The following is a 26,345-nucleotide window of genomic DNA, read 5'->3' as shown; positions in this document are numbered from 1 at the left end:
ATGATATTGTAAAGTAAATAGAAAAATGAAGAAAAAAAACGTTTTCACAACTACAAACTGAACTTTACATTTGTGTCATTTTACAACACCCTGATACATGAACGTTAAGATGGTTGCTTCCAAATTGCAAAAATCGAGCCTGAGAGCTGAGAGGGGTCTGATTTTGGGATTCATACTGAAAACCTGTTGACCAAGGGAAGCTGGAGTGGATAGGATAAGGCAGTGGTTCTCAATTATTTTCTGTCATGCCCCCCCTAGGGGACAGAAATTTGTTTGCTCAATGTAACATTTTAAAAAGAATGTATGAAGAACACACAAGGAAAGAGAAAATCTGAGACCTAATACACATTGACATTTTGTGCAAAAAACTAAAATGTAGAGATAAAGCATGAATTAATAATATAATGTAAACGATATTGCCTACTGTACATGGAGTAGAATACTTATATACAATACAGCTGTCAATTGTAAGTTATAAGTGGTAAGTATTTGGCTGATAGTACAGAGATTTATGAGATGTTTAGGGGCAGAAAATAACAAGAATTAATAATGTAATCCCTTTAAAAGAAAACAACGCTTTGTTTTGCATGCCTAGTCCACGGAATGCCAACAAATATTCCGGATATTAAAAATGACTCTCCTTTGTGACGAAGGGAGTTTTTTATGGACCTATTAGGGAGTTAACCACGTTACTGGGAGTGCCTGAACGCCTCATCCTTTCCATCCGGGTCATTTGGACTTTGCGCTAGCTAGCTAAGCTAACGGAGGCGCCATCAATACCAGACACACATAAATAAAAACAAAAGTTTACACGAAACCTGGCTCTGTTAAGGCTGCACTCAATGCATTTTTGTAATTTTTATTTATTTTAAGCTCACAGCTGATAGAGACACACGTATGGGAGATGTTAACATAGATTTTAGTTAACGTACAAGTTATTTTGTCAGCAAACATTAGCTAACTTAGCTCCTTCGTCAGATTGAGCTGCCCTTACCATAAACGTCCTATAGACAGAAAAACTGGCTTAAACTCGGAGTTAAATCATCTGAAGTTCGCTCCTTAAAGGTAAGTGTAGGTTGCATCTTTGACATTTTGTTTTCATCATAAAAATAGATGGCAATCATGCTTTACTTAAGCGGACGCCGCCAGCTAACGATGAACACACTTCATCGTTGCATATGTTACATAGTGAAGTTACAATGTAATGATTTAATTGGGAGAAATAGTGACGTTACTGAAATCTCAACAGGTTGTAATGTTATCAAACTCCGTCTGGTTGCCACTCTTCGGCAGTATCCTCCCACAGAGTGATGTCTGTCTCTGATACGAGTATAACAAGATGAGACAAATGTCTAAAGTGTCAATGTAAATATTGTGTATTCAGGATGTCGGACTCAGACAGCGACGAGGACCAAGATCGTCCTTTCTCTCTCACTGGCTTCCTCTTTGGAAACATCAACGAAGATGGACAGCTGGAGGATGACAGTGTCCTGGACAATGTAGGGTGCTTTAAAGATACTTTCCCACTTCTAAGATTCATTGTAGAAACTATACACCATGGACTATTTTCTACAAGAAACTATTTACAACCAGGTCATTTAGCATTCTTGCTGCTGAACTTTTTGTCATTTCTTCTCAACCCCCAGGAGTCCAAAAAGCATTTGGCTGGATTGGGTTCTCTGGGTCTGGGCTCACTCATCACAGAAATCACCGCCAATGAGGAGGACGATGAACTGGATGGCAAAGACAACGGTAGTGTGGATGCAGAAGGTAAGGGTTGGTTGACATTTAGAATTTAACTTTGCAATTCATTCAGACTGGGGTTCAACATAATAGGGTGACTGACATCTCCAATGTAACTATAATCCTCATGCAGGTTGGGTAAAAAACAACGACGATGCAGTGGATTACTCTGACATCAGTGAGGTCGCCGAGGATGAGACCAAGAAGTACCGTCAGGCCATGGGGTCTTTGCAGCCCAGCAGGAATACAGGTAATGAACCCATAGCCTCTTACTATATGTGTTTGGATGTTGTTTGACTCAATTAAAAGTTAGATCTATGTATCTATCAATTTATTTTCTTCTTAAATCTATTAAACTGATATCACCTATACTTTGATTTAAAAAAATCAAAATTTTCAAAATGTGTAGTTACACCCCAGTAAAAATTATTATTATTATTTATTTTTTTGGCATTTTCAATATTTAAAAAAAAAAATTCTTTAAAGATATTTTTGGGCATTTTTATGCTTTATTGATAGTGTAGAGACAGAGTTGAAATGGGGCAGAGAGGGGAGTGACATGGAGAGAAAAACCGCGGGCTGGAATCGAACCCGGGTCTGCTGCTGGCCGAGGCCCATGGAAGGGACGCCCTACAAACTGAGCTAAGGGCGCCCCCAATTTCAAGCTTTTTTTGATAGTAAAGAGTTGAAATGGGGGAGACAGAGAGAGAGGGGGGATGACACACAGTAAAGGTCCACGGGTCGTATTCGAACCCGCGACCACTGCAACAAGGTCTGAGCCAATATGGTACGCACTCTATCCACTACGCCACCGGGTAAAACCGTTTTTTACTGTTTTCCAATGCATAGCAATTTATTTTCAATCGTCGTCCAATGTTGATGTCGAATTTCTCTTTACTTTTGCATCAATTTCAATGTAAAACTGTTACGGATGGCAGCAGCCTTAACAAAACAAATTTCAAATTTCTCATTCTTAGATGATGAGGATGACTATGATGCCGACTGCGAGGATATCGATTCTAAGCTCATGCCTCCTCCACCGCCGCCAACTCTAACCACACCTGCTAATAAGAAAGAGGAACCCTCCTCTCCGAGCCCAACTGGTAAGAACATGTTTACTCATAATTAGTCCCTCTAGAGAAACTGTGTTTGGCTCGTCTGCTGCCACAGAGGTTTAAAGGTGGAGTCAGCGATTCTGGAGAAAGCTTGTTGTCACTTTTCGTCAAAATCAGTAAATATCTCCTCATCATCCACTACCTGAAGGTACTGTGTGTGCGCACGCTGAAATGAAATCCGATGTTAATACACAGCCTAGGCTCTTTAAATGGACATGTTGCTAGCTACTGTGGGCCCCCTTTGTTTACATACAGTTATGGACAGGTAGAGGATCATGAGGAGATATTCACCTATTTTAACAAAATGGGATTTTGACAACCGGTGTTCTCCAAAATCGCTGACTCCAACTTTAAGCTGCAACTGTTGAGTCTGTGAGGAAGTGAATTTGTTAAGGGTTCCTCGTGTAGCTGGATTGCATTGTCATTGGTTCAGATTGTTGACTGGTTTCGACCCACGCTGGGTATTTTTCAGGGCTAGATTGAAAAAACAAGTTTTCATTTACTAACGTCCAAAGAGGAAGTTTGATCTTCTCTTCTTCCGCTGTGTGAACCATTGTCACTGTCTCTCCTCACAGTTGGGGAAGAGGGTGATGGCATCATCCTGCCCTCCATCATCGCCCCATCCTCTCTGGCTGATAAGGTTGACTTCAGCAGCTCCTCAGACTCTGAGTCAGAGACAGACCGTCCCCCGGGCCTGGGGGCTGGAGGGCCTCCTGACATGCTCACCCTCCCTCTGGCTGGCATCATGCAGAAAGACGCTGCCAAAGCACTGCCCGGTGTCACACAGCTCTTCCCAGAGTTTAGGCCTGGAAGGGTAAAGCAATCTTTATATAAGCAATGTGCTATGCTGAAATGTAGCATTCATGACACATGCCCCCAAGGTATCTTTTTTTCATTTGATTGATTGATTGATTGATTAAACTTTATTTCAGACATATCAAAAAAAAAGAAAAACTAAAAGCATGAAAACACAACACAAAGAATATGTTCAAATGATTTCACAAATAAAAATAAACAAAATAAACAAAAAATAAACATAACATTGAATTGATATGCCTGAAAAGGAGTAGGAAGAAGTATAAACTTATTTAATCCTACCCCTTTTCCACAGCTCAATAACTTTATAATAATTTTTTATATATATATATATTTTTTTATATTTATACAATCCATATATCCATATATACTCGACGCCATTGCAAATGAGGGACACCCCTGAATTGGTCTCCCGAGGATAAACAAAAGTCAAACGAAAAATGAAATGAAATATCCACTACATACATCCATACAAAAATACATCCACCATATGCATCAACACAATTCATACGTCCATATCTCCATATTTGTACAACTCACATATCCATATCCACACATACATATACTTTCCGTCTTAAATCTCTCCCTCATCCCTGTACCTGTTAAAAATCATTGCTTTGAATTTTTTTTTGAACTGAATCATGTTTGGACATTGCTTTAACTCCGTGCTCATACCATTCCACAGTTTCACACCACCAATTGAAATGCAATGACATTTTAAAGTCATGCGTGCAGCCAGTGTCTTAAAGTTTAACTGTTCCCTCAAATTATAACCACCCTCTCTGTCAAAAAAAAGTTTTTGAATGTTACCTGGTAGCAGTTTGTTTCTAGCTTTGAACATGATTTGTGCAACTTGATATTCAACCAGGTCATTGAACTTTATGATACGGGAATGTAAAAAGAGGAGGTTGGTGTGATCATAATATCCAGCTTTATTGATTATTCTTATGGCTCGTTTTTGAAGTGTGACTAGTGGTAGCAGTGAGCTTTTGTAAGTGGTCCCCCAGACCTCCACACAGTAAATTAAATAAGGTAAGATCATTGAGCAGTAAAGAATATGCAATGATTTGTGATCCAATATATGCTTTGCTTTACCCAGGACTGAGATGCTTCGTGACAGTTTAGATTTAACATGATTTATGTGAGGTTTCCAGCATAGCTTGTGGTCTATTGTCACACCCAAGAATTTATTTACATACACTCTTTCAATATTAACACCATCTATCTTGACATTTATATCACTATTTAAATTACAATTTCCAAACAACATGATTTTTGTTTTGCTTAAATTCAATGATAATTTATTATTGTCAAACCACCTTTTTAATTTGCTCATTTCAGAAGTAATTAAAATCATCTTAAAAAGCAATGAGTACACTGATCACCTGATATCTTGAGTTGATTTTGATAGATTGTATTATTTATATCGAAGAATCAACATATTGTTAATGAAGAAAAATATAAAAAATCCGATAAAAACACAAAGATAAAACACAACAATAGATAAATCAGTCAGATCCATTAAAAGAACAAAAAGAAAAGGATGCGTTTGAGAAGGAGTAGTCAAAAGCATAATGCTTATGTATTCATTCCCCTACTTTACAATTGCACATCATTACAGAAAAAAAAACAATTAAACATGTATTTATTGCATACAAAAATACAGGTCATACAACAACATACAACAAAACACCATGACTACAATGCAAATTAATGTACTCAGGTGTCCTCCTTTCTGTATTGGGTCAAATACTGTTTATTCTTGTGCCTCTTGATGTACTACCAGGTCCTTAGGTTTTTACGGCTGTTCGGTCCCGGGAAGAACATGCCGTCGGTTTGGAGGAGCGCACGCAGGAAGAAGAAACGTAAGCACAGAGACCCTCAGCCGGGGACCCCTCCTCCAGAGGGAGAGCCAGCAGAGCAGCCAAGCCTGGAGAAGACCTCCGGTTGGATCTACGAGTACGCGGCCCCTCCACCCCCAGAGCAGTGTCTCTCTGATGATGAGGTAAGTCTTCCAGTGTTAAAGCTCTATAGTGGGCTCTCATAATGGCAGCTTGTAGTAGGGCTGGGCTATAGGGCTGAAAAAATAATATCACAATCCTTTTTTCCACATTGATTGATTGATATCAATATTTAACACGCTATATGTGTAGGGTGTCTTGTTGCTGTTTTTTCAGCCACGATCACACTGCTAACAGCTGCTTTGTTGGCACCGACCGACAGCATAGTTTGCCCACGGTATTATTTTGTGCTTAATCAATCTTCAGCTATTCAAACCGCTTCCGTACAATGTACAGTACGTTGTGTTACCTTTTTTATCATTTAACTCCCTCACCGCTTTTAGCTCAAACAAGTGCGTTGGAAATTGGTGTGTACTGGCTATTGCTCTTCTTTTTTGCTTTGTGATAGGCTGTTAGGTAGGAAAATGACATATAGATTATTAATGTCCAAAGTTTATAATTGTTTTTAACAACCAATTTTATTGAATTCCACTTCGGAGATCGTGTTATCCGCCCAGCCCTAGCTTGTAGTACTCTGGCATTGTCTCGGACCCACTTGACGTGTTTCTTGTCTCTTTGCCGTCCAGATAACCATGATGGCTCCCGTAGAATCCAAGTTCTCACAGACTTGCGGTGACGGAGACAAGGAGGCGGAGTCTCGACCCAGAGTGGCAGAATGGAGATACGGTCCTGCCCAGCTCTGGTACGACATGTTAGGCGTCTCCGAGGACGGAAGCAACTTCAACTACGGCTTCAAGCTTAAAGAAGAGGACTTCAGTGACCCTCAGCAACAGGACACGCCTATGGAAATCACAGAGACTGCACATGAGGTATACTACCAAGACATGGACAAATGGAGCCACAGAAATGATACAAATTCTGTTTCTCATATTATTTCTGTTTGTATATCCTTAGTTTCTGAGGCGGCACGGCGGCAGCGATGATGAGGCTGCTGCTGATGCCGATGATGAAAACGAAAGTGGAGACAAGGACAAACAAGCACTTGAGAATGAGCTCTTCCTGATGGTCACTCAACTGAAATGGGAGGACGATATTATCTGGAACGGGGAGGAAGTGAAACACAAGGGCACCAAGACGCAGCGAGCTAGTCTGGCAGGGTGGCTGCCATCCAGCATGACCCGCAATGCCAACGCTTATAACGCACAGCAGGGTAAGACGTCAGGAAAAACTACTGGAGGAAATCTTGTTTTTTTTTAATTTTCAAAATATTTTTTATGCACAAAGCATTCTGTACCCAGAATAGCATTAACACAACTTAAAAGCACATTCTAAAATTGTAAGTGTACAGTGATAAATGATGGTTGAGCAGCTAGCTTAAATATTCCATGTCTGTCAAATAAATATTATGTGTATAATCTTACAGGTCTGACGAGAAGCAATTCCCAGTTGGTGCCACCTACACCGCCACCCATGCCCAAAACGCCTTCAATCTCTGGCTCTAAACGGGACAAAAACAGCCATGATCATCATTGTGAGTATACTAGATAATAGATAATAGATTATTTTTTGGGGGGAGGAGGGGCCTTCCTTTTAATTTACTGCATTGTCTTTATTTTGTTTTTGTTTCTCCGCAGCCTCTCATGAAGAAGACTCTGCCTGGTTCTCCATCTTCCCCATTGACAGCGAGGAGTTGGTTTACGGACGCTGGGAAGACAACATCATCTGGGACGACCAGGAGATGGATCACATGCTCATGCCGCCGGTTCTCACACTGGATCCTAACGATGAAAATATCATCCTAGGTATATTCCAAAGTCCCATCTTATTATGCCACAGGTTCATCGCCTCTGTTTTGCTTTTTACAAAACTGACATTTTTCATTGAATTGTGATGTAAAATATATTTAGTAAGAGCTTTCTGAAGTTTGTCAACTTTCTTTCAAATAAATGTGTATCCTTAGACAACGTATTTGGACTGCTGTTGTCTCTTGTAGAAATGCCTAATGAAAAAGAGGAGATGACTTCCCACTCCCCGTCGAAGGAGAATAAGAAGGAATCTGCATTGAAGAAGAGCCGCATCCTGCTGGGGAAAACTGGCGTGATAAAAGATGAGCCACAGCAGGTAGGGTTCACTACAAGGTGTCAAGGTCTGCTCCTTCAGTCGAGATAATGTGTCATTTGAAACAGAAAATGGTCAAATATGTCTCTAATAAGGAAGATCCTTGCTCCATGATGCAGATGTGCACAAAGTTCTTGTTGAAGCACCATTGTGTGTGAGCAGTAACTAGCATAGGGTTTAAATGACAATATTTTCAGTGGGAAATGTGTTTTCTCTCAACTTAGAACATGTCCCAGCCTGAAATGAAGGACCCGTGGAACCTGTCCAATGATGAGTTCTACTACCCCAAACAGCAGGGCCTAAGGGGGACTTTTGGTGGCAACATCATTCAGGTATGTACAAAAACAAAAGATAATGTGAATGTTGAGACAAACAGAATCATGCATATTCAGAGTCATAACCCGTGAAGCATATGTCTTATCATTTGATTGCGCTGATTTTTGTGTATTTAACAGCACTCCATCCCGGCGCTGGAGCTGAGGCAGCCCTTCTTCCCCACGCACATGGGCCCTATGAAGCTGCGGCAGTTCCATCGGCCCACTCTGAAGAAGTATTCATTCGGAGCCTTGGCTCAGCCGGGTCCCCATCCTGTACAGCCGCTGCTCAAGCACATAAAGAAGAAGGCCAAGGTGCGGCCCTGCTCAAAAATAAACACTATAGCTATTTTGCGTTTTGCCACGTCAATGGAACACTGAGTTTATATGTATATATATTTTTTTTGGTGTAGATGCGGGAGCAGGAACGGCAGGCAGCAGGAGGAGGAGACATGTTCTTTATGCGAACCCCGCAGGACTTGACGGGCAAAGATGGAGATCTGATCCTGGCCGAGTACAGTGAAGAATACGCCCCTCTCATCATGCAAGTCGGCATGGCCACCAAGATCAAAAACTACTACAAAAGGGTGGGTGTGTTTGTTTTTTTATCTTAAAGGATCTTTGAAGGTCAACTTTTCAAATTCAGTCGTTAAGATACATTATGTTACTGTTTTCTTCAGAAACCTGGAAAGGATCCCGGGGCACCCGACTGTAAATATGGAGAGACCGTTTACTGCCACACATCCCCTTTCCTGGGTTCTCTGCATCCGGGACAGCTGCTCCAGGTCAGCACCATCACAAACAAACATGCAGTATTCAGATAAGGGTAAATCTACAAACCATGAGACTGTATGTGTTTTTTCTTTTAGGCTTTCGAAAACAACCTTTTCCGTGCTCCAATCTACGTGCACAAGATGCCAGAGACTGACTTCTTGGTTCTACGAACGCGACACGGCCTCTACATTAGAGAGCTGGTGGACATTATGGTGGTGGGTCAGCAGTGCCCCTTGTATGAGGTTCCAGGCCCCAACTCCAAACGAGCCAATACTCACATCAGAGACTTCCTACAGGTATGTGTTGGCCTAACCCCTAGGGCTGCACAATTAATTGTAAAAAAAATCTAGCAAGCTATTAAGGTATACTTTACGCAAACAACTCTATATACGTGGTAACTTGCCAGTATTCCTCCTTGAAAGCCCGAACATCTTGATACTGTAGACCTGTGTTTTAACCAAGAAGCTTTAACAGTGGTTGGTTGTCCAAAGGGACTTTCATACTATGTATTCTAAAGCTGTTACTCTGCATTCTTTGTTTTTAGCTAACTTTAGTTAGCACTCGTCAGTGTCAGTTGATTTTATATATTTATATAAAAAAAAATGTATGAGAGAATTGTGATATAAACTCTATAACTATAAAATTATGATTCACATTTAAGCAAGAGTCGTGCAGCCCTACTTTACCCCCTCCCGAAGACTTCAGTCATTGTTGTTGTTGCAAATGCTAAGCTATCCCATCTGCGTCCCGTAGGTGTTCATTTACCGCTTGTTCTGGAAGAGCAAGGATCGGCCCCGGAGAATTCGCATGGAGGACATAAAGAAAGCTTTTCCCTCGCACTCAGAGAGCAGCATCAGGAAACGACTCAAACTCTGCGCTGACTTCAAACGTACAGGTAGACCATGCGATATTCATAAGCTCTGCGCACTGTGTCCACCATCCAACCACCATCATTCATTGTCGTACTAACCTCAGCCAACTAGTTGTGTTCTATCAGGGCAGTGTTGAGGCGATAGAGAGTGCCGTTGGAAGCTGCATGAGCTCAGCTGTGTGTGTGTGTGCCTTGAATTGACAGACAGGCATCTGATCAGGGAAAGAACTATGTACAACTACTATGGATATAACTATGGAGGTAAGATGTAGTCTTAAGAATAGTATAAGGACGGTTTGTTTCAGTACTAACATCAGCAAGTCATGACTTTCTGCAATCCTGTTTCTTTGTCAAGAAGTTCTACATACATAAATGAAGACTCTGGCCAGAACAAAAGTACTACAGATGAACTGATCCACTCTTTTTCAGTACTATCCGATTCCGATATCTGGGTTTTGGATATCCGCCGATACCGATACTGTTCAATATCATAATTATTATATATTTCTTTGTTGGTGGTGATGTTATGTGTAAGGTTAGGAAGATTTAAGCAACAGAGCAATTCCAATTTGAAGAGCAACAAATATACAAAAATGCAATAAATCTGCTTTAAACGGTATACAGAAGAACATCATAATTCAACTTTTTATTGCTACATTCTTATTAATGTGTGCTAAATCACATAGCTATAGTTTTAAAATAAAAATGTCTTTCATAATTATAATTATAAAAATAAAATACAAAATCGGATTTTATATATATATATATATATATAAGTCATCGATTCTGGAGAATGCTTGTCAGGTGTTAATACACAGTCTAGGCTCTGTAAACTGGTATGTAAACAAAGGATATATATATATATCCTTTGTTTGGGACCCACCGTAGCTAGCAACATACACGTTAACAGAGCCTAGGCTGTGCATCAACACTGGAAAAATGTTCATCGCACACAGTCTGGACCGGTACTGCGATATTCACTGATTTTGACAACAAGCTTTTTCCGGAATCGCTGACTCCACCTTTTAAGATCGAGAGAAAAATGTCTTAACCAGTGTGTTATTCTCGTGCCAGGGATGGACTCTAACTGGTGGGTGCTGAAGCCTGACTTCAGGCTGCCTACAGAGGAGGAGATCAGGGCCATGGTGTCTCCAGAGCAGTGCTGCGCTTACTATAGCATGCTGGTGGCAGAGCAGAGACTCAAGGTAACAGTATCTGCTCCTCTATAACTTCAGGTGGATAACATGAGTGATTATTGTGACATTAAAAGTTAATACACCCCATTAGGATGCTGGATATGGTGAGAAATCCTTCTTTGCTCCAGACGAGGAGAACGAAGAGGACTTTCAAATGAAGATCGATGACGAGGTACTGATCCAAGTGCTTCCTCGTAATGCAGCGTCAAGTTTTCCAGAATCACAGCACAACATTTGTTCGGGATAAAAAAAAGGTTTTCTTATCACGATATAGCGACACAATGACGTATGACCCATGAATGCTCCCTAACTAGCATATACTCAACAACGACACACACCGAGATGTGTGACCAATGCGTCAGCCCGGGCAGTAACATTACTTACAGTGTTTACCACCAGCCTTTTTGTGACTCTACAGCAGGCTCTTCTGGAGTCTTAGTATAAGGCAAAACCACAAATTGTTGTTTAGGTCTTTGGTATCCAATCTTTTCTCTTTTCTCTCTGCAAGACGGCATATGGGTGCATTTCCTAAAATGTTAGAATTAGTCCTAAAAGTGACAGGGACCCATGAAGACAGGTTTAGACTGGTTAGGGAGAAGCACAGTGGCTTAACATTGGATTTTAGCTCCAAAGCTTTATTTGACAGAAACAAGAAAAATGGTTAACATGACCCATGACAGATAGCAATATACAATCCCTTAACCTTTTCTCACACATCACTAGGTGCGGACAGCTCCTTGGAACACGACGAGAGCCTTCATTTCTGCCATGAAGGGGAAATGCCTGTTGGAGGTCACTGGAGTGGCTGATCCTACGGGCTGTGGAGAGGGCTTCTCCTACGTCAAAGTACCCAACAAGCCCACTCAAACCAAGGTCAGACCCTCTCAAGCAAAAAGTCTGCCCCATCCCAATGTTCTGCCTTGTGTAAAATAAGAAGGGTCTAAACCATTTGATCCTGTGTGTCTTTTTTCAGGATGACAAAGAGCCACAGCCTGCCAAGAAGACAGTGACGGGGACAGACGCTGATCTGAGGAGACTCTCACTGAAGAATGCCAAGCAGCTGCTGCGCAAGTTTGGTGTTCCAGAGGAAGAGGTAAGACAAGGCTGGTATGCAAGCATTGGAAACTGATGTAAGACACCCTAGTGTTTCAAGAGGATGTGCCCTAATTAGAAGATCCCTGGTTTCTTCTGAATTGTCTGGCCTACTGGATGTAGATAGTTGATGGTCGGTCCACATCCCCAAAAACTTTTGAACAGTTAAATGGGTAGGCGTTAAAATTGACGGCTCACACAACTCAACCTATTAACATCAAATAGGCCACATTTCTGTAATAGTCTATTCTTTCATACTTGTTAAAGTAATTACATGTTTGTACGTGTGTGTCAGATCAAGAAGCTGTCTCGTTGGGAGGTGATTGACGTGGTGAGGACCATGTCCACGGAGCAGGCGCGTTCAGGCGAGGGACCCATGAGCAAATTCGCCCGAGGCTCCCGTTTCTCTGTGGCCGAGCACCAGGAGCGATACAAGGAAGAGTGCCAGAGGATCTTTGACCTGCAGAACAAGTGAGGATTCAATCAATCAATCAACTTTTATTTTTCTCAAAGGACACTGAGGTTTGCAGTGACGACCAGTTTAAAAGTACATACAACAAAATATGCCGAATCACAAATGGTAAACAGACAGGATGTAATAAAAACATAGGGTACAATTAAGGATAAAAGTTAAACAAATAAAGACAGGAAGTCAGTTAAAGCAAAACAATAAAGATAACATGTAAAAAACGGGGGATCAAATGAAACACTTACAAACAGAAGTGCAGTGGCTGGTAATCAGGGATCTGAACTCTGTAAAACCAGGAAGGACAGCATTCTTTAAAGTGCATATTTGGAATATTATTTAGATTTATATGTGTTGATAAGGATTCTGTCTGAGCACACATTCAGTTCCTTGTTCCCTTGTTGCACCCCACCAACACAGGGTGCTGGAGTCTGGAGAGGTGCTGTCCACAGACACAGACAGCAGCTCAGCTGAGGACAGTGACTTTGAGGAGATGGGGAAGAACATTGAGAACATGCTGCAGAACAAGAAGACCAGCTCTCAGCTGTCCCGCGAGAGAGAGGAGCAGGAGAGGAAGGAGCTGCAGAGGATGCTGATGGGCGAGGAGAGCGAACGAGACCACACGCGACGCAAGGAGCGCCGAAAAGGCTTGTGTGAGTCTTCTGTGTTTCTGGACGTCAGTGAGATGGTGCACTGAAGACATATCTGCATGAGCTCTGTTAGTTTTTTTCCCGGGTAAAGTTCTCCTCACGACCCCGCTACCTGTCCGTACTTTGTGTGAGCTGGAGAAAAAAATCTGTGTTTAATACACAGCCTAGGCTCTGTAAACAGGCATGTTGCTAGCTAAGGTGGACACATACATACCTTTTGTTTACATGCTAGTTTACAGAGCCTGGACTGTGTATTAACCTTATTAACAATAACAGATTATTTTCCAGCTCACACACAGTAGATGTAGCAGATCGTGAGGAGATATTCATGATTTTGGAAAAAAATAATTTTTTTTACAACAAGCATTCTCCAGAATCGCTGACACCACCTTTTTAAGGGTTATATTGTGTGTGGCCTGTGAAGCCCAATGAGGCAAATGGCTATTTGAGATAGTTAGCAATATAAATTAAAAAATTATTTGATTTGATGATTGGATTAAAGTTCAGAAATAGTGTGTGTGTGTGTCTCTATTAACTGTAAGCTTTCCTTCCCTTCACTATATATAGCAAGCTCCCTGTCCGTCAGCTCCCACAAGGATGATGACACTTCCTCCGTTACCAGCCTAAACTCCGCGGCCACCGGGCGGCGACTCAAGATCTATCGCACCTTCAGGGATGAAGACGGCAAGGAATATGTCCGCTGTGAGACAGTACGCAAGTCTTCAGTCATAGACGCCTACACCAGGATCAGAACCACCAAGGATGAGGATTTCATGTGAGGGCCCCTATGTATATGAAATATGCTAAAAGTCGTGCTTGTTCAGTGTTTCCCCTAGGTTTGGGGTGGTACCCGGGCTGGATTAGGGTGCTCAAATATTTCATTTTAGAACAATAATTATAAAAAAATTAGTAGGGTTTTTCTTTAACTTTTTCTTTTCTTTTCTTCTTTACATTATATTTTATAACCTAATTTCTATACAACTAGGTTTTCACAACATTCTATTTTATTTAGAAAAAAATAAAGACATGTCCATTCAAAAGTAAAGAAATAAAAGAAAGTAAATGTGCAAAGCAACGCAGTAGACACTGAAACAAGCACATTAGTTTGATATCTAACATAGACGTTTGGTTTATTTGATAAAAGAGCACCTGTTTTTTTATGAAAAGTGACTGTTAATAGAGGAGTTCTGTTGTGATTTTGGGTGCTATATATAAAATAATATATACAAAAAAAAAAGTATAACACCCTGAACTTCAGAGAGGGAGGGGGGTTCTTTTTTGGGGCGGGCCTCCTCCTTAAACAATGGTCAGCAGGTCAGCCTTATGCTGCTGTATTCTCTGTAGCTGGAGATGAAGGGAGATCATGAAGGAGAGAGCCAGAGGGTTTATATCGAAGAAATGCTGCTTAATTGGATCCCTGCCATCGACTAGACTGAAACCAGTGAGCGTTTAACAGCCAGTACTTCCTTTGTGTCTTTGTGGCTGCAGAAAAAAGTTTGCCCTCTTCGATGAGCAGCACCGAGAAGAGATGAGGAAGGAGAGGCGAAGGATTCAGGAGCAGCTGAGGAGGCTGAAGAGAAACCAAGAGAAGGACAAGATCAAGGGACCTCCGGAGAAGAAGGCCAAGAAGGTCAAAGAGAGACCGGACCTCAAGGTAAAAGTAAGTATGCCCATCCACTTTTTTTTTTAACTTCACTATACCTTCACTTTTTCCTCACCAGCTTTTTGGCACCCTGGTTAACCTAATTTGCTTTTCATTATTATAAAGCACGGACAGATTATTTTTCCGTCTTCCTCAATGTTTGCCTCTTTTTTGCTAGCTAAAGTGCGGCGCGTGCGGAGCCATTGGCCACATGAGGACCAACAAGTTCTGCCCGCTGTACTACCAGACCAACGCCCCGCCTTCTAACCCCGTCGCCATGACGGAGGAGCAGGAGGAGGAGCTGGAGAAGACCGTCATCCACAACGACAATGAGGAACTGATCAAGGTGGAGGGCACCAAGATCGTGCTGGGCAAACAGCTCATCGAGAGGTAGTGGATCCTTACTCCTCTTATTTTGTTATGGATGCTGCTTATACGTGCAGTTTTTTTTTCTGTGTATGCACAATTATCCCAGTTATAAATGACCGTAGCATATTATAAAATTCTATCTATGGACCAAAAGAGTCATAAACTATTAAAGAATGGTTAACAATTTATTTTTCTCCTACAGTGCCGATGAAGTGCGCAGAAAATCTTTAGTTCTCAAGTTCCCCAAGCAGCAGCTCCCGCCAAAGAAGAAAAGGCGCGTAGGCAACGCTGTGCACTGCGACTACCTCAATGTAAGTAATGTTATAAGCAGCTTGTTTTAATGCTTTTTGAACCCAAGGGTCCCTTTAGCTACTTTAGCTCCCTTTTACACTTGTTTTCTCTTAATATTCACAGAAGCCACATAAGGCCATCCACCGCAGACGCACTGACCCCATGGTGACCTTGTCCTCTGTGCTAGAGATGATCATCAATGACATGCGGGATCACCCCAACGTAAGATCTGCCAGACACACACACACTTCATCCCCCTAAACAACGTTTCCGTTATTTGCACTCACCTGCTTAACCATCTCATCTTTTGTACTTCTTCTTGTACATAGACGTATCCATTCCACACGCCAGTCAATGCCAAGGTTGTGAAGGACTACTATAAGATCATCACGCGGCCCATGGACCTGCAGACGCTCAGGGAGAACGTGCGTAAGCGGCTGTACCCGTCCAGGGAGGAGTTCCGTGAAGCAGTGGAAGTTATCGTCAAAAACAGCGGCACCTACAATGGTAAAGTCAGAAGTTTAATTGACCTCTCTTGAAGACAGACTCTGCTCATGCTATGTGTTCAGTGAAACTTTCAATTTAAAGAGACTATGAGGAACTCTTAAATGTTCATTGAAACGGTCTCATTTTTCCTTTGATGGTAATAAACAGAAGACGAGACCATCAGCGAAAAGAAAACAATTTTTATTTCGTTATTTTCTGCTAGGGTACGATTCCCTGTGAACTTATATAAATCGATTTATGCCATGCAGTCTGGAACATCCTGTGTTTATGAACGGTACTAATTCAAAATTTACTTTGATTCACCATCGTCATATCACCATTATAAGTCATACATATAGTCACATATAAATATAGTAGCTCACTGCGACGCATCCTTTGGTCTCTTTTTCGCTCGCATTCATAAACTGAAGCATGCGCTGGCAAAGATCTATAGAACAGCAGTCACTGGTGGGCTGCTAGAAAAAACTGAAATATCCTCAGTGCCACTTTACCCACATCAAAGTATCAAGACCGTTCTTTTGTTTTTGTTCCACCAGGGGCAAAGCATCCAATCACACAGGTGGCACAGTCCATGTTGGACCTGTGCGATGCTAAACTGAAGGAGGTGAGTGTCAACGTCAATGTTTTCCCTATTTCACAACCTTCTGCCCCTCCATTTCCATATTAAACCTGTTTATGTGTATTGTGTGTGTGTGTGTGTGTGTGTGTGTGTGTGTGTGTGTGTGTGTGTGTGTGTGTGTGTGTGTGTGTGTGTGTGTGTGTGTGTGTGTGTGTGTGTGTGTGTGTGTGTGTGTGTGTGTGTGTGTGTGTGTGTGTGTGTGTGTGTGTGTGTGTGTGTGTGTGTGTGTGTGTGTGTGTGTGTGTGTGTGTGTGTGTGTGTGTGTGTGTTCAGAAGGAGGACAGACTGGTGAGGCTGGAGAAAGCCATTAACCCCTTGCTGGACGATGACGATCAGGTGGCCTTCTCCTTCATCCTGGACAACATCGTGACCCAGAAAATGATGGTGGTTCCTGATGTGAGTCCCCGTTTTTTCTCATCAATTTTCTTCTCTTTATCAATTTGAGAGCACTGTCTGATTTAGAATAGATATTGCAGATAAGCACATGTTCTGCCTCTCATTCCTTGATCCCCTCTCCTCACTTTAGTCCTGGCCGTTCCACCATCCCGTCAACAAAAAGTTTGTGCCGGATTATTACAAGGTGATCGTGTGCCCCATGGATCTGGAGAATGTCCGCAAGGTGAGAGCTTGAAATATAATATACTCGTTGGTTATTTTTAATATGTGCGATTTAAAAAAAAAAGACATTTAACAGAAAATGCCCCTTATTTTTTGTGTACATAGAACATCTCCAAACACAAATACCAGAACCGGGAAGTGTTCCTTTCAGATGTCAGCCTCGTCCACGCCAACAGTATCAAATACAACGGTGAGTGTGTTAACATCATTTTTATCAGGAGCTCTTGAGTTCGATCTCTCTTTAAACCTGCATGACTGCGTAAATTAGAACTTTATATATAAAGTTATATTGTTAATTGTGTCTTTGTTTGTCTTTCAACAGGCCCAGACAGTCCTTACACCAAGACAGCACTGGATATTGTCAATGTGTGCAAGCAAACCTTGTCGGAGGTACGTTGAGTTTATGCATTTCCGCTTGCTATTTGAAGGTGTATTCATGCACTTGAATTGAATTATGAGCAAGAATAACATCAGTCGGTTTTGTACTAATCTCCTGTTTTCTAATGCCACCAGTATGACGAGCACTTGACCCAGCTGGAGAAGGACATCTCTACTGCCAAAGAGGCTGCTCTGGATGCTGCAGACCTGGAGTGTCTGGACCCCATGACTCCTGGGCCTTACACACCACAGGTAGGAGAGCAGTTCATTACAGCTTTTATTTGTCTAGCTTGGCAAACGGTGCTTTCCTGTGTATATCTTGCTGCACTGTCAGCTCCAGGTAGTCTTAAAGCCCCTGTAAACTCAAATACACGTAATATTTCTTTGTAATTTGTAGAGTTCGTTTGCATGATAGCAAGATATTAGATACTTTACAGAAATTCGGTTTAGATGAGGCGGGTTTAAATAATTTTTTTCACAATTAATATTTTGAATTCTCTTTGATTCTCTGACCAAATTGTTCTACGAAAACATTGGCTGTTGCAATACAATACGGCCAAGCCCACACAGTCCTGTCAAACGATATAGACAGTAAAAAAAGCTGTGTTTTTTTTTGTAAAAGCTTATTGAGATACCCAACCTTGGTATCATATATTGATTGTTACTATTTTAGACCAGGTTTGCAGAGGCTTTAAACTTTTAGACGTGCGTTCTTCTCCTTTCACCACACCTTGTAGTGCTCCCTAGCCCTTTGTATTTCTTCAACTCGTTTCTCTGCACTAACTCTCTGCACTTTCCAGACTTTTTCACATCTCATCTTTTTCAATCTAGTGTCTTCACCTGTAGTGTCTCCTTTTTCTCCCGTCCTGTTTTTCCCTCCCTTTTGCTACTGCCGTCTTGTCCTGTCCTTCCGTTGTGTGTGTGTGTGTGTGTGTGTGTGTGTGTGTGGGCGCTCTGTGTGCTGTTGTCCAGCCTGCTGATCTGTTTGACAGCGGGCCTTCAGGGAGTCTGCCCCGAGAGACCAGCAGCCTTTTCTCTGAGGGACCTCTAGTGGTTGCTCCAGAGAAGAGAGGGGGGCAGGTATGGAGAGAGAGAGACAGTTCAAATAAGGCTCGCAAAAAACCTGCATGCCACCTCTCCCCTCAGACTAGCCTCAGGGCATCCCAAGTTGTTTTTTTCTTTACACCCGAAACATTACAGAGAGCCACACAGTGTGAAAAACGTAGAACCGCGTCTCGTCTCTGTCTTTTCGACAAGAGGGGTCTCAGAACTTTCATCATCTTGCCCCTCAGGGTCGCCACAGCAGAAGACCCGGGGAGGAGGAGTCTGATGTGGACATTGAAGGCTATGAGGAGGAATATGATGGCAAACCCAAGACTCCCGCTCCTGTAAGAAAGACAGATTTATTGGAACAGTTATACTAGGTCCCCACTGCGGAAACATCCATACAGCGAAGACATACCATTCTCCAATTTTCATAATTGTAGCTGTGTGGCTTTATTCAGTTGAAATTGGCTTATTTTTTTCCAAAATTCAAATTTATTAAGTATTTTTTTTTTAAGCTAAAGTGCGTAACTATTGTAGCCCCCACGAGGAATTCTGGGTAATTACAAAAACGGTGTAGCCTTCGGTGATCGCGAACGGATTTTATGCCATCTGCTGTACATTCACGTGTTTTCTTAGCAGTAGAATCAACGACCGAAACATTTTGCTGCCGTTCTTGAGCTCCTGCGGCAGTGTCAGGGGGGGAGGGGTGTGGTGGTGACACCAGTTGGTAAACGCTGCCATACTGAGAAATACAGAGAGAGTTTTGCAAGCTTTGTCGGCTTAATCAACTCTGTGTCAACTCATTTGGCGACGGCTTGAATGTAACTGACATTAATTCACATGAATAAGTTACGCACTATAGTGTTAATTCTCACGATACTATTTCACAATCCATATTTTCCTACGTTTGAACTTGTTTCAGACGTATAGAGCCTGAAAATACATTTAAAAAGATTTGTTTTTTTCTTACCTACTTCAGAGTTATTTATCCACCAGTTATTTGTCTCATCCCTTCGTTTTAGGCGGAGGACGGAGATCTGGAGGACGATGATGACGAAGAGGACATGCTGCTGCCTCCTCACAGACGGCTGCACGACCAGGAGGAAGAGTACGAGGAGGAGGAAGAGGAGGACGGGGGGTCTAACCGGCCGCCACAGGCCAGCGTGCTCTACCAGGACCTGCTCATGTCTGACGGGGAGGACGAGGCCAGCGAAGAGGAGGGAGACAACCCTTTCTCAGGTCAGTCCACCTTCAGTGCTGGGGCGGCCGCAGCATAAGCCCAAATGTAACTCTTTATACTGTATGTAGTGCCCTGGGCCCTGTGTTAAAACGGCTTTAAAAGATACAAATAAGCAAGGGGCAGGAGGATGGAAAGACAACACAAGGGGAGCAGAAATTTTCACAAAACAAGGCACGGCACAGGAACAAACCGATTACCAAACAAAACAAAGCAGAACAGGTTTAAGGTAAAACAACAGGGCTTAGAGTTCAAATAAGAGAACAAAAAGCTATAGTGAAATATAAAATATACATATAGGCTACTGTATGTTGAAACTGCAAACTAACATAATACATTCATAAAAAATAGTTTTATTGCTGTAATGTATATGCAATGATATGGTCTGAAATGGAATAACACAGTCATCTCTTGTAGACATGCAGTATGTCCTGATTGGTTGTTCCTTCCCTTGCAGCCATACACCTGTCGGAGAGTGGCAGCGACTCAGACAGAGAGCTGGACATGCGGCCTGCACCTCCACGCAGAGCTCAAGAGACAGCGCGCATGGGCATGGAGCAGGAGGAGAGCATGATGTCATATGAAGGGGATGTGCCCGATGTGCGTCACATGGAAGACAGCAATATCAGGTAAGACTGGCCCCCGCGAGCCAATGACAATGCAGATAATTAAAGCCCTCTGAAATGTCAATGTCATTTTTTTTTTATTACACTTTTGGGATTTTCCTTCATGGAAAATAAGCTTTCAGATTTCTTTTTTCATCTTTGATGAAATGTGATATTCCCACAGTAGATGGTTATTTTCCAAATGATATTGGTGAGGCCTCATTCTGTAGGATTTCAATCCTAGTTGATTTACTGTCTGTCCCCCGCAGCTCTTCATCTTAACATCTCACTGTGGCTGCTCCTGACTATTAAATTACTCACTGCTGTCATAAAAATGCTGAACGTGACCAGCATTCTCTTTAGTAGACGCAGCAGCTGCAGCTTGTCATTGCATTTCCTGTGATCGATACAGATTGAAATAAAAGCTACCCCATGTTTGACTTCAGTTTGTCTTCCCCCTCTCCTTAACACCTTCAGTCCTATTACGTGTTTGGTTTCCCAAATCCTGGTTCGTCGGGAGCAACATTGTGTTTTGTTTGGCTATTTGTTTCTTGTACTCTTTTACTGTTGTTTTTCTTATTGATTTATTGTGTTGGAACTTCTCAACCCATTTAGGCCGATGAGAAGTCTGTGTTGTTTTTTTGTTTTGTTTTGATGGGCAAAGGCAATGCTTTACAATAATACAGATTTACAGCTAGTTATTTTTCATATTTTGTTGTTTAGTTATGTTTAAAAAAAAATTAAAGCAGTGCACTTTAAGGCAAGTGCATTGATTTGCAGTTAAAGCCAAGGTTTTTATTTCATGTCGCCATTTTCTACCAAGGCTAAAAACGAAGAATTTAGTAAACATCGTCATTCTGTTTTTTATGAGTTAATTTAACATCAACCTGTCAAGGGGACTAAATACGTAAATCATGCATATTTACATAAATGTTCATCCTCCTGCTCTATATGTAATGTACATCTCAATTCTGCTGTTCCAGTTACGGCAGCTACGAGGAGCCGGAGAGCAGGAGTCAGCTGCAGCCCTCGAGCATGGGGAACGGAGAGGAATACGGCATCAGCGAAGAAGAGGAGGAGGAGGAAGAAGAAGAGGATGAAGCACGGAGGAGAGGACCAGCTGTTCTCTCCCAGGTCCAGCTCAGCGAAGACGAGGAGAGCGAAGAGTTCAGATCCATAGGGGGAGACAGTTACATAGACTCTGACAACTAGCTACTGTTACCCTTCTCTTTTTTTACTATATACACAGTATCAAGAAAAACATTGTTGTTGATCCAAGTGAGAAAATGTGTTTCCCAAGAGAGCGTGTTGTACATTATTTTGTAAATGTTGGCTAATGTTAATATCTTCTTCCTTGTACCTACAGTATAGGATACAACCCAGCACATTGTACATTTCAGTTTGCCTTTTTATATGTCCCGTGAATATTTTTCGAACCATGATGATACATCTTGACATGAAAGCTTCTGTATCAGTTATTTTGTACCTTTTTTTAATCTTGTTTATATCTCACACTCACAAACAGTTCAGTGACTATTTCAACCCCAATGACTTGTGTGGAAAAATAGAATAAACACAGTGAAGATGAACTAAAGCGCTTCCTAAAAAAAACTGTGTTGCGGGTAGAGATCATAAATGAGTTTCCTCGCCTGTGGTAATTTACAGAAGACATTCATTACTGGAGTCTGTGTTTAGTCATACTTATAGAAACTTAACTCTTCGATTGCTGAAACCTCACTTAAAGCTGGGGTATAAGATTTCTGATTGGTCAAAGTTAACATGAGCTGTACACTTTGACCAATCAGAGCGAGGCTTCGATTCTCTGTTCTTATTGGCTGTTGGGACTGTCCATTCACTTTGGCACGACTGGGACCAAAGAGAACAAGTGAAGCGGTTGAGGTATTTGAATTTGAATCTCTATCCCAACTGCCATTTTCTCCCCAAATCCTCCACCCAAGCTATAACTTAATTGAATGAAGTTGGTGGAACTAAAATGCGCTCTTGTCTGTGATCCAGTTAGGAGTGAATCAGGATTGTGGTCCATGCAGTTCAGCTTCCATACTGACATGTTCAATACTCTGTTAGCAACTATTTCCTTCATTAGCTGAAAGTGTCAGGATAGCCAGTTATGGTAAACCCCCTCTTGTCTTTTTACTTCTTTTAAACAACTTCCTCCTCCAGTATGGTTCTTCCTATTGTGTCCTGGCATTGTAATCAGAAGACACACACCACTAGAGACACGCTCAGTTTATTTACACAGGTGAGGGCACAAAGCTCACAGCAACTAAACAAATAAAAGTATAGGGTAAAACAACATGATTTAATTTTATCTATGAAACATCTTGACAGATAAAACTGCTTTCCTGATATTGCTGATTGTTTTATCACTGTCTTCTAAATGAATAGTAAATTATATTAATCAGCATAAAGAATGACAGCTTTGTAGATATTTCTTCGAGTGTTTTCCTCATAGGTGGTGATATGTTTTATTGAGAATATTGAGTTCCAGCATAAACATTATGAACAGCAGATGATACTCTAAACCAAACTGGACTTCTAATAGACTGACTGTTAAATGCCTCTGTTCCAAAGGTGTTCTCAACTCAATACTTTATGTTTATTTTAATGAGGGCTTACAAGCCAACTCCAAAATACAACTTTATCATCTGAGCAAGTAAAAACCAATTCACAATGAATAACATTTGACTTCATTCCTTAAACATGTCAGTAGTGCTGCATGTAGAGCACGTTAACGACTCCCATTCAGGCATGTAAAGCAGGCAAGAGATCAAAGGGTGCCGAAGAGAAACTGACTTCATATATCTGCAATGAATCAGCGGTTTCAAAACCACAGCAATGTAGACATAACATTGGACGTCAGGTGACATGGTGGAACACAATGGGAGCTCCAGGTGGGAGCAACAGCTTCTACCAAAATGTATAACCACATCAGTAGGTTATTTAAGGAATTTTGGATGTAAAGTGCTTTTTTGGGAGCATTTGGTTAGTTTTCACAAAAACAACAACACAAAGATGTTGAAACCACAGTGAAATGTTCGGTATATAGTTAGACTATACAATATTTTGTCAAAACGAAAACATTAGCAAAGTGTTGCCACCCATTGTAGTAATGAATGACGTTTTAGGAAGGAAACTACACCCAAACCTCTTGTTGTGGGCGGCTGTGGCTCAGTTGGTAGAGTGGGTCGGCCGATGATCAAAGGGTTGGGGGTTCGATCCCCGCCCTTAAAAAAAAACAAAAAAAAAAACACTTCCTATTCTGCACACATCACCTGTTTCTGTATTTCTTGCATGATGGTAAACTGCACACTTCCTGTTGCAACAGGTCTGCGGCAAAATCAGCCTTTTCTGCTGCTAAGTGAGTCTGACTTCACTTCCGTATTCAAATCAGCGCTGAATATCTACAAGAATTGCTTCGATAAACTCATAAACTTTGAATTGCTCACATTTATTGTTTGTGCCAGTACCTCTATCCAAGCATGTTATGGATCCATGTTAAGAATATAAAAAGCGGTGAAGAAGGTGCAGTGCAGCATTTAAGCAAAACCACATATTGTATCCCTGATATTTCTTCATTCTTTCTCCAAACTTCTTTTAACATTAATTCTTCTTTATTCAAACGGTCTGATTTCACCACACAGGGTTTTTCACCACATTAGGTTTTGCTATTATTAAATATAAAAGCCCTATGCTGGCAGGTGTTGCTTGGAACATTGGCAGCTACACATTCTGCCGTCCTTGTCCACAATCTGTTTCAGTCAAAAATAACTTCCCAAGAAGATCCCAGACCACATTAATCCTTCACAATATAAAGCTATTTATATAATTTTGCAGGAAATAATACAAGTAAATTTATTCATACAGGAAAATATGTTTTAACTTAGCCTCATCCTCAAATTACCATCAGGGCCTCATTGTTGACCCCTTTCACCTTTGAGTGGACAGCACATTCCTGCCCCAAGCCACATTGGTGGACCTGTCAGGTGAGGCAAAGACACGTCCATTTACAGACAGGTGTGCCTTGGCAGGGTGAGGGATCCTGCAGGGACTGGCAGACTGAGAGCGCTTCAGCTTCTGCACGCGGGCCGAGGAGTCTCTCGCCGGGCGCAGCAGGCCGTTAGAGCTGCTGGGTCCTGCAGAGAACGATGGGGACCAGCAGCTCGACCCCTGTCTGACAGATGATGCACCTGGGGACACTATTAGTATTAAGAGAAATGTATAGAAAACTTTGGTAAAGGTCACATATTATGCTCATTTTCAGGTTCAAAATTGTTATTGGGGTTCCTACTAGAACATGGTGTAATGTCCCAAAAAACCTTTATATTTCTTACAGTGTCATTGCTAAATCTCATCTTTTCAGCCTCCGTATTAAATGCTTCCTTTTAGAGCATGTCTCTTTAAGCCCTGACTTCCAAAAAGCCTAGTCCTTTCTAATCTGACTGCCGTTTGAATCTGTATCTGTAATCTGGGTTTGATTATGATAGGTGGTATTGCCTAGTTAAATTGGTAATGAGGGGGCGGGATTTCTCCCCTTTATGATGTCATATGGAAATCTGACTGGGGTCTTCGGACACAGGTTCTCAGATAGGTGCAGGTGGAGAAAAAATAGAGAGGGTTGTTTTTTACTCGTACTTTGGGAGTCTCTAGTCACATTGGGGACCCATATTAATGTTCGGAAAACATGAAAAAGTGCTTTTTGCATAATAGGTGACTTTTAATGTAAGAAAACAGATCCCAACCTGTTGGTGGCTGAGTGATTTGGTCAGCAGGTTGGTAGTCTTCGGTGTCCATACTACGGCTGTTCCTGACAGCCTGGAGAGAGCGGAGGCTGGTCCTCAGAGGTGACCTAGCCCGGCCTGGTGAAGTCGCTGCAAAACACATCAGGCTCACATCTGATTCACTCGTACAATTTCCACCGCAAAAATCTAAAGTTTCTCAAAACCTACTACAACATATTTTTACTGACTTATCATCAAACTGGAAAAATTCATCAATCAGAGGGGAGAAACATTCAAACGTAACATAGCACTACAGTTTGGATGCTTTTAAATGTCATGCTATCTGCTGAAATAAGGGAACTTGATTTCAACTGAGGAACAGTGGGTTCTCCCTTCTTCCCCCACAGTGACACAAGAAAATGCATAATCATAGCCCTTCACTTAAACCTAATGAGCCAGATTTTCTGTAAAAAAAAAATTAATACAGATAATGTAGCAAAGGGTGCTCTGTGTACCTTGTTTCTGGGCGAGTTTAAGCAGCTTGAACTGGGTGACTTGCTGCTGGAGTCTGGCCAGTTTTGGACTTTGGCAGTCCTGCTTTGCTACCGACCTTGGTGACGACAAACCAGGCTGGGGGCCTCTCCTTTGTGAAGCAGTGTCAGGCGGGGAAACATAGCCCTCTCTTAAACCTAGAAAATATGGACCAAAGTCACACGCAATCCAACCTTAATCAAGTACTATGCAGTGTGTACTAGACTAGATCATCAAATCACTCTATTGCTCTATACTCACTGGCTTCCTGTATACGAGCCATGATGTGGACATCTGTCATGTCATGCAGTCTGTAGCTTGATGTTATGGAGTCATTGTAGATGTTGAGCTCATTGTTATCTGTGTTGATTAATAAATAAATGCAAAACATATACTATTAAAATATATTATATAAAATAATTTTTTGGGGATAAACGTAGAGGTTGCCTATGTGTGCAGTATAATGGGTTATTTCTACAGCTTGATTCCTGATTTCTTTTTCCTTGATCATGCTGAAGAAAAAGCTCTCATTATTATATTACCTAAACTGTCGGAGGTATGGTGTGCTTTGCGGACAGGTGTTTTGTCCACAGAGACATCGCCAGTGCCATAGAAAACCACAGGACGTCTGTAGAAGTCCCAACCC

The 26,345-nt window shown here is 41.7% G+C and overlaps 1 protein-coding gene across 2 annotated transcripts; it reads left to right on the top strand.

Annotated features, from left to right (window-relative positions):
- The first annotated feature begins 769 nt into the window (after positions 1 to 769).
- On the top strand, positions 770 to 22,158 carry taf1 (TAF1 RNA polymerase II, TATA box binding protein (TBP)-associated factor). 2 transcript variants are annotated; one of them, XM_080040399.1, is made up of 40 exons: positions 770 to 1,065; positions 1,385 to 1,499; positions 1,647 to 1,770; positions 1,877 to 1,993; positions 2,721 to 2,846; positions 3,434 to 3,672; positions 5,461 to 5,679; positions 6,262 to 6,504; positions 6,590 to 6,845; positions 7,059 to 7,166; positions 7,270 to 7,437; positions 7,629 to 7,756; positions 7,978 to 8,085; positions 8,209 to 8,382; positions 8,481 to 8,654; positions 8,748 to 8,852; positions 8,937 to 9,137; positions 9,595 to 9,736; positions 10,787 to 10,917; positions 11,000 to 11,080; positions 11,632 to 11,781; positions 11,882 to 12,001; positions 12,296 to 12,471; positions 12,887 to 13,119; positions 13,684 to 13,891; positions 14,605 to 14,776; positions 14,937 to 15,148; positions 15,330 to 15,438; positions 15,542 to 15,640; positions 15,748 to 15,925; positions 16,462 to 16,529; positions 16,818 to 16,940; positions 17,071 to 17,163; positions 17,268 to 17,352; positions 17,485 to 17,552; positions 17,676 to 17,792; positions 18,833 to 18,928; positions 19,610 to 19,826; positions 20,282 to 20,453; positions 21,413 to 22,158. In XM_080040399.1, exons 2-40 carry the CDS (start codon positions 1,386 to 1,388, stop codon positions 21,639 to 21,641), a joined length of 5,883 nt encoding a protein of 1,960 aa, XP_079896525.1. In that variant the 5' UTR covers positions 770 to 1,065; position 1,385; the 3' UTR covers positions 21,642 to 22,158. The 2 variants fall into 2 exon arrangements, with proteins under 2 accessions (XP_079896525.1, XP_079896526.1); XM_080040400.1 differs by lacking the exon at positions 18,833 to 18,928.
- Positions 22,159 to 26,345: the final 4,187 nt, after the last annotated feature.

Source organism: Ammodytes marinus (assembly GCF_949987685.1).
Source record: "Ammodytes marinus genome assembly, chromosome: 14".
In the NCBI taxonomy this organism is placed as follows: domain Eukaryota; kingdom Metazoa; phylum Chordata; class Actinopteri; order Uranoscopiformes; family Ammodytidae; genus Ammodytes; species Ammodytes marinus.
The sequence above is the reverse complement of the archived record's forward strand: the minus strand, read 5'-3'. Positions and strand labels throughout refer to the sequence as shown.

Coding starts and splice junctions, on each gene's coding strand:
- taf1 (XM_080040399.1), top strand. CDS start 1,386: ATGTCGGACTCAGACAGCGACGAGGACCAAGATCGTCCTTTCTCTCTC. Junction 11,782..11,881: donor ACAAGCCCACTCAAACCAAG/GTCAGACCCTCT, acceptor GTCTTTTTTCAG/GATGACAAAGAGCCACAGCC. Junction 17,553..17,675: donor GCAAGCAAACCTTGTCGGAG/GTACGTTGAGTT, acceptor TAATGCCACCAG/TATGACGAGCACTTGACCCA.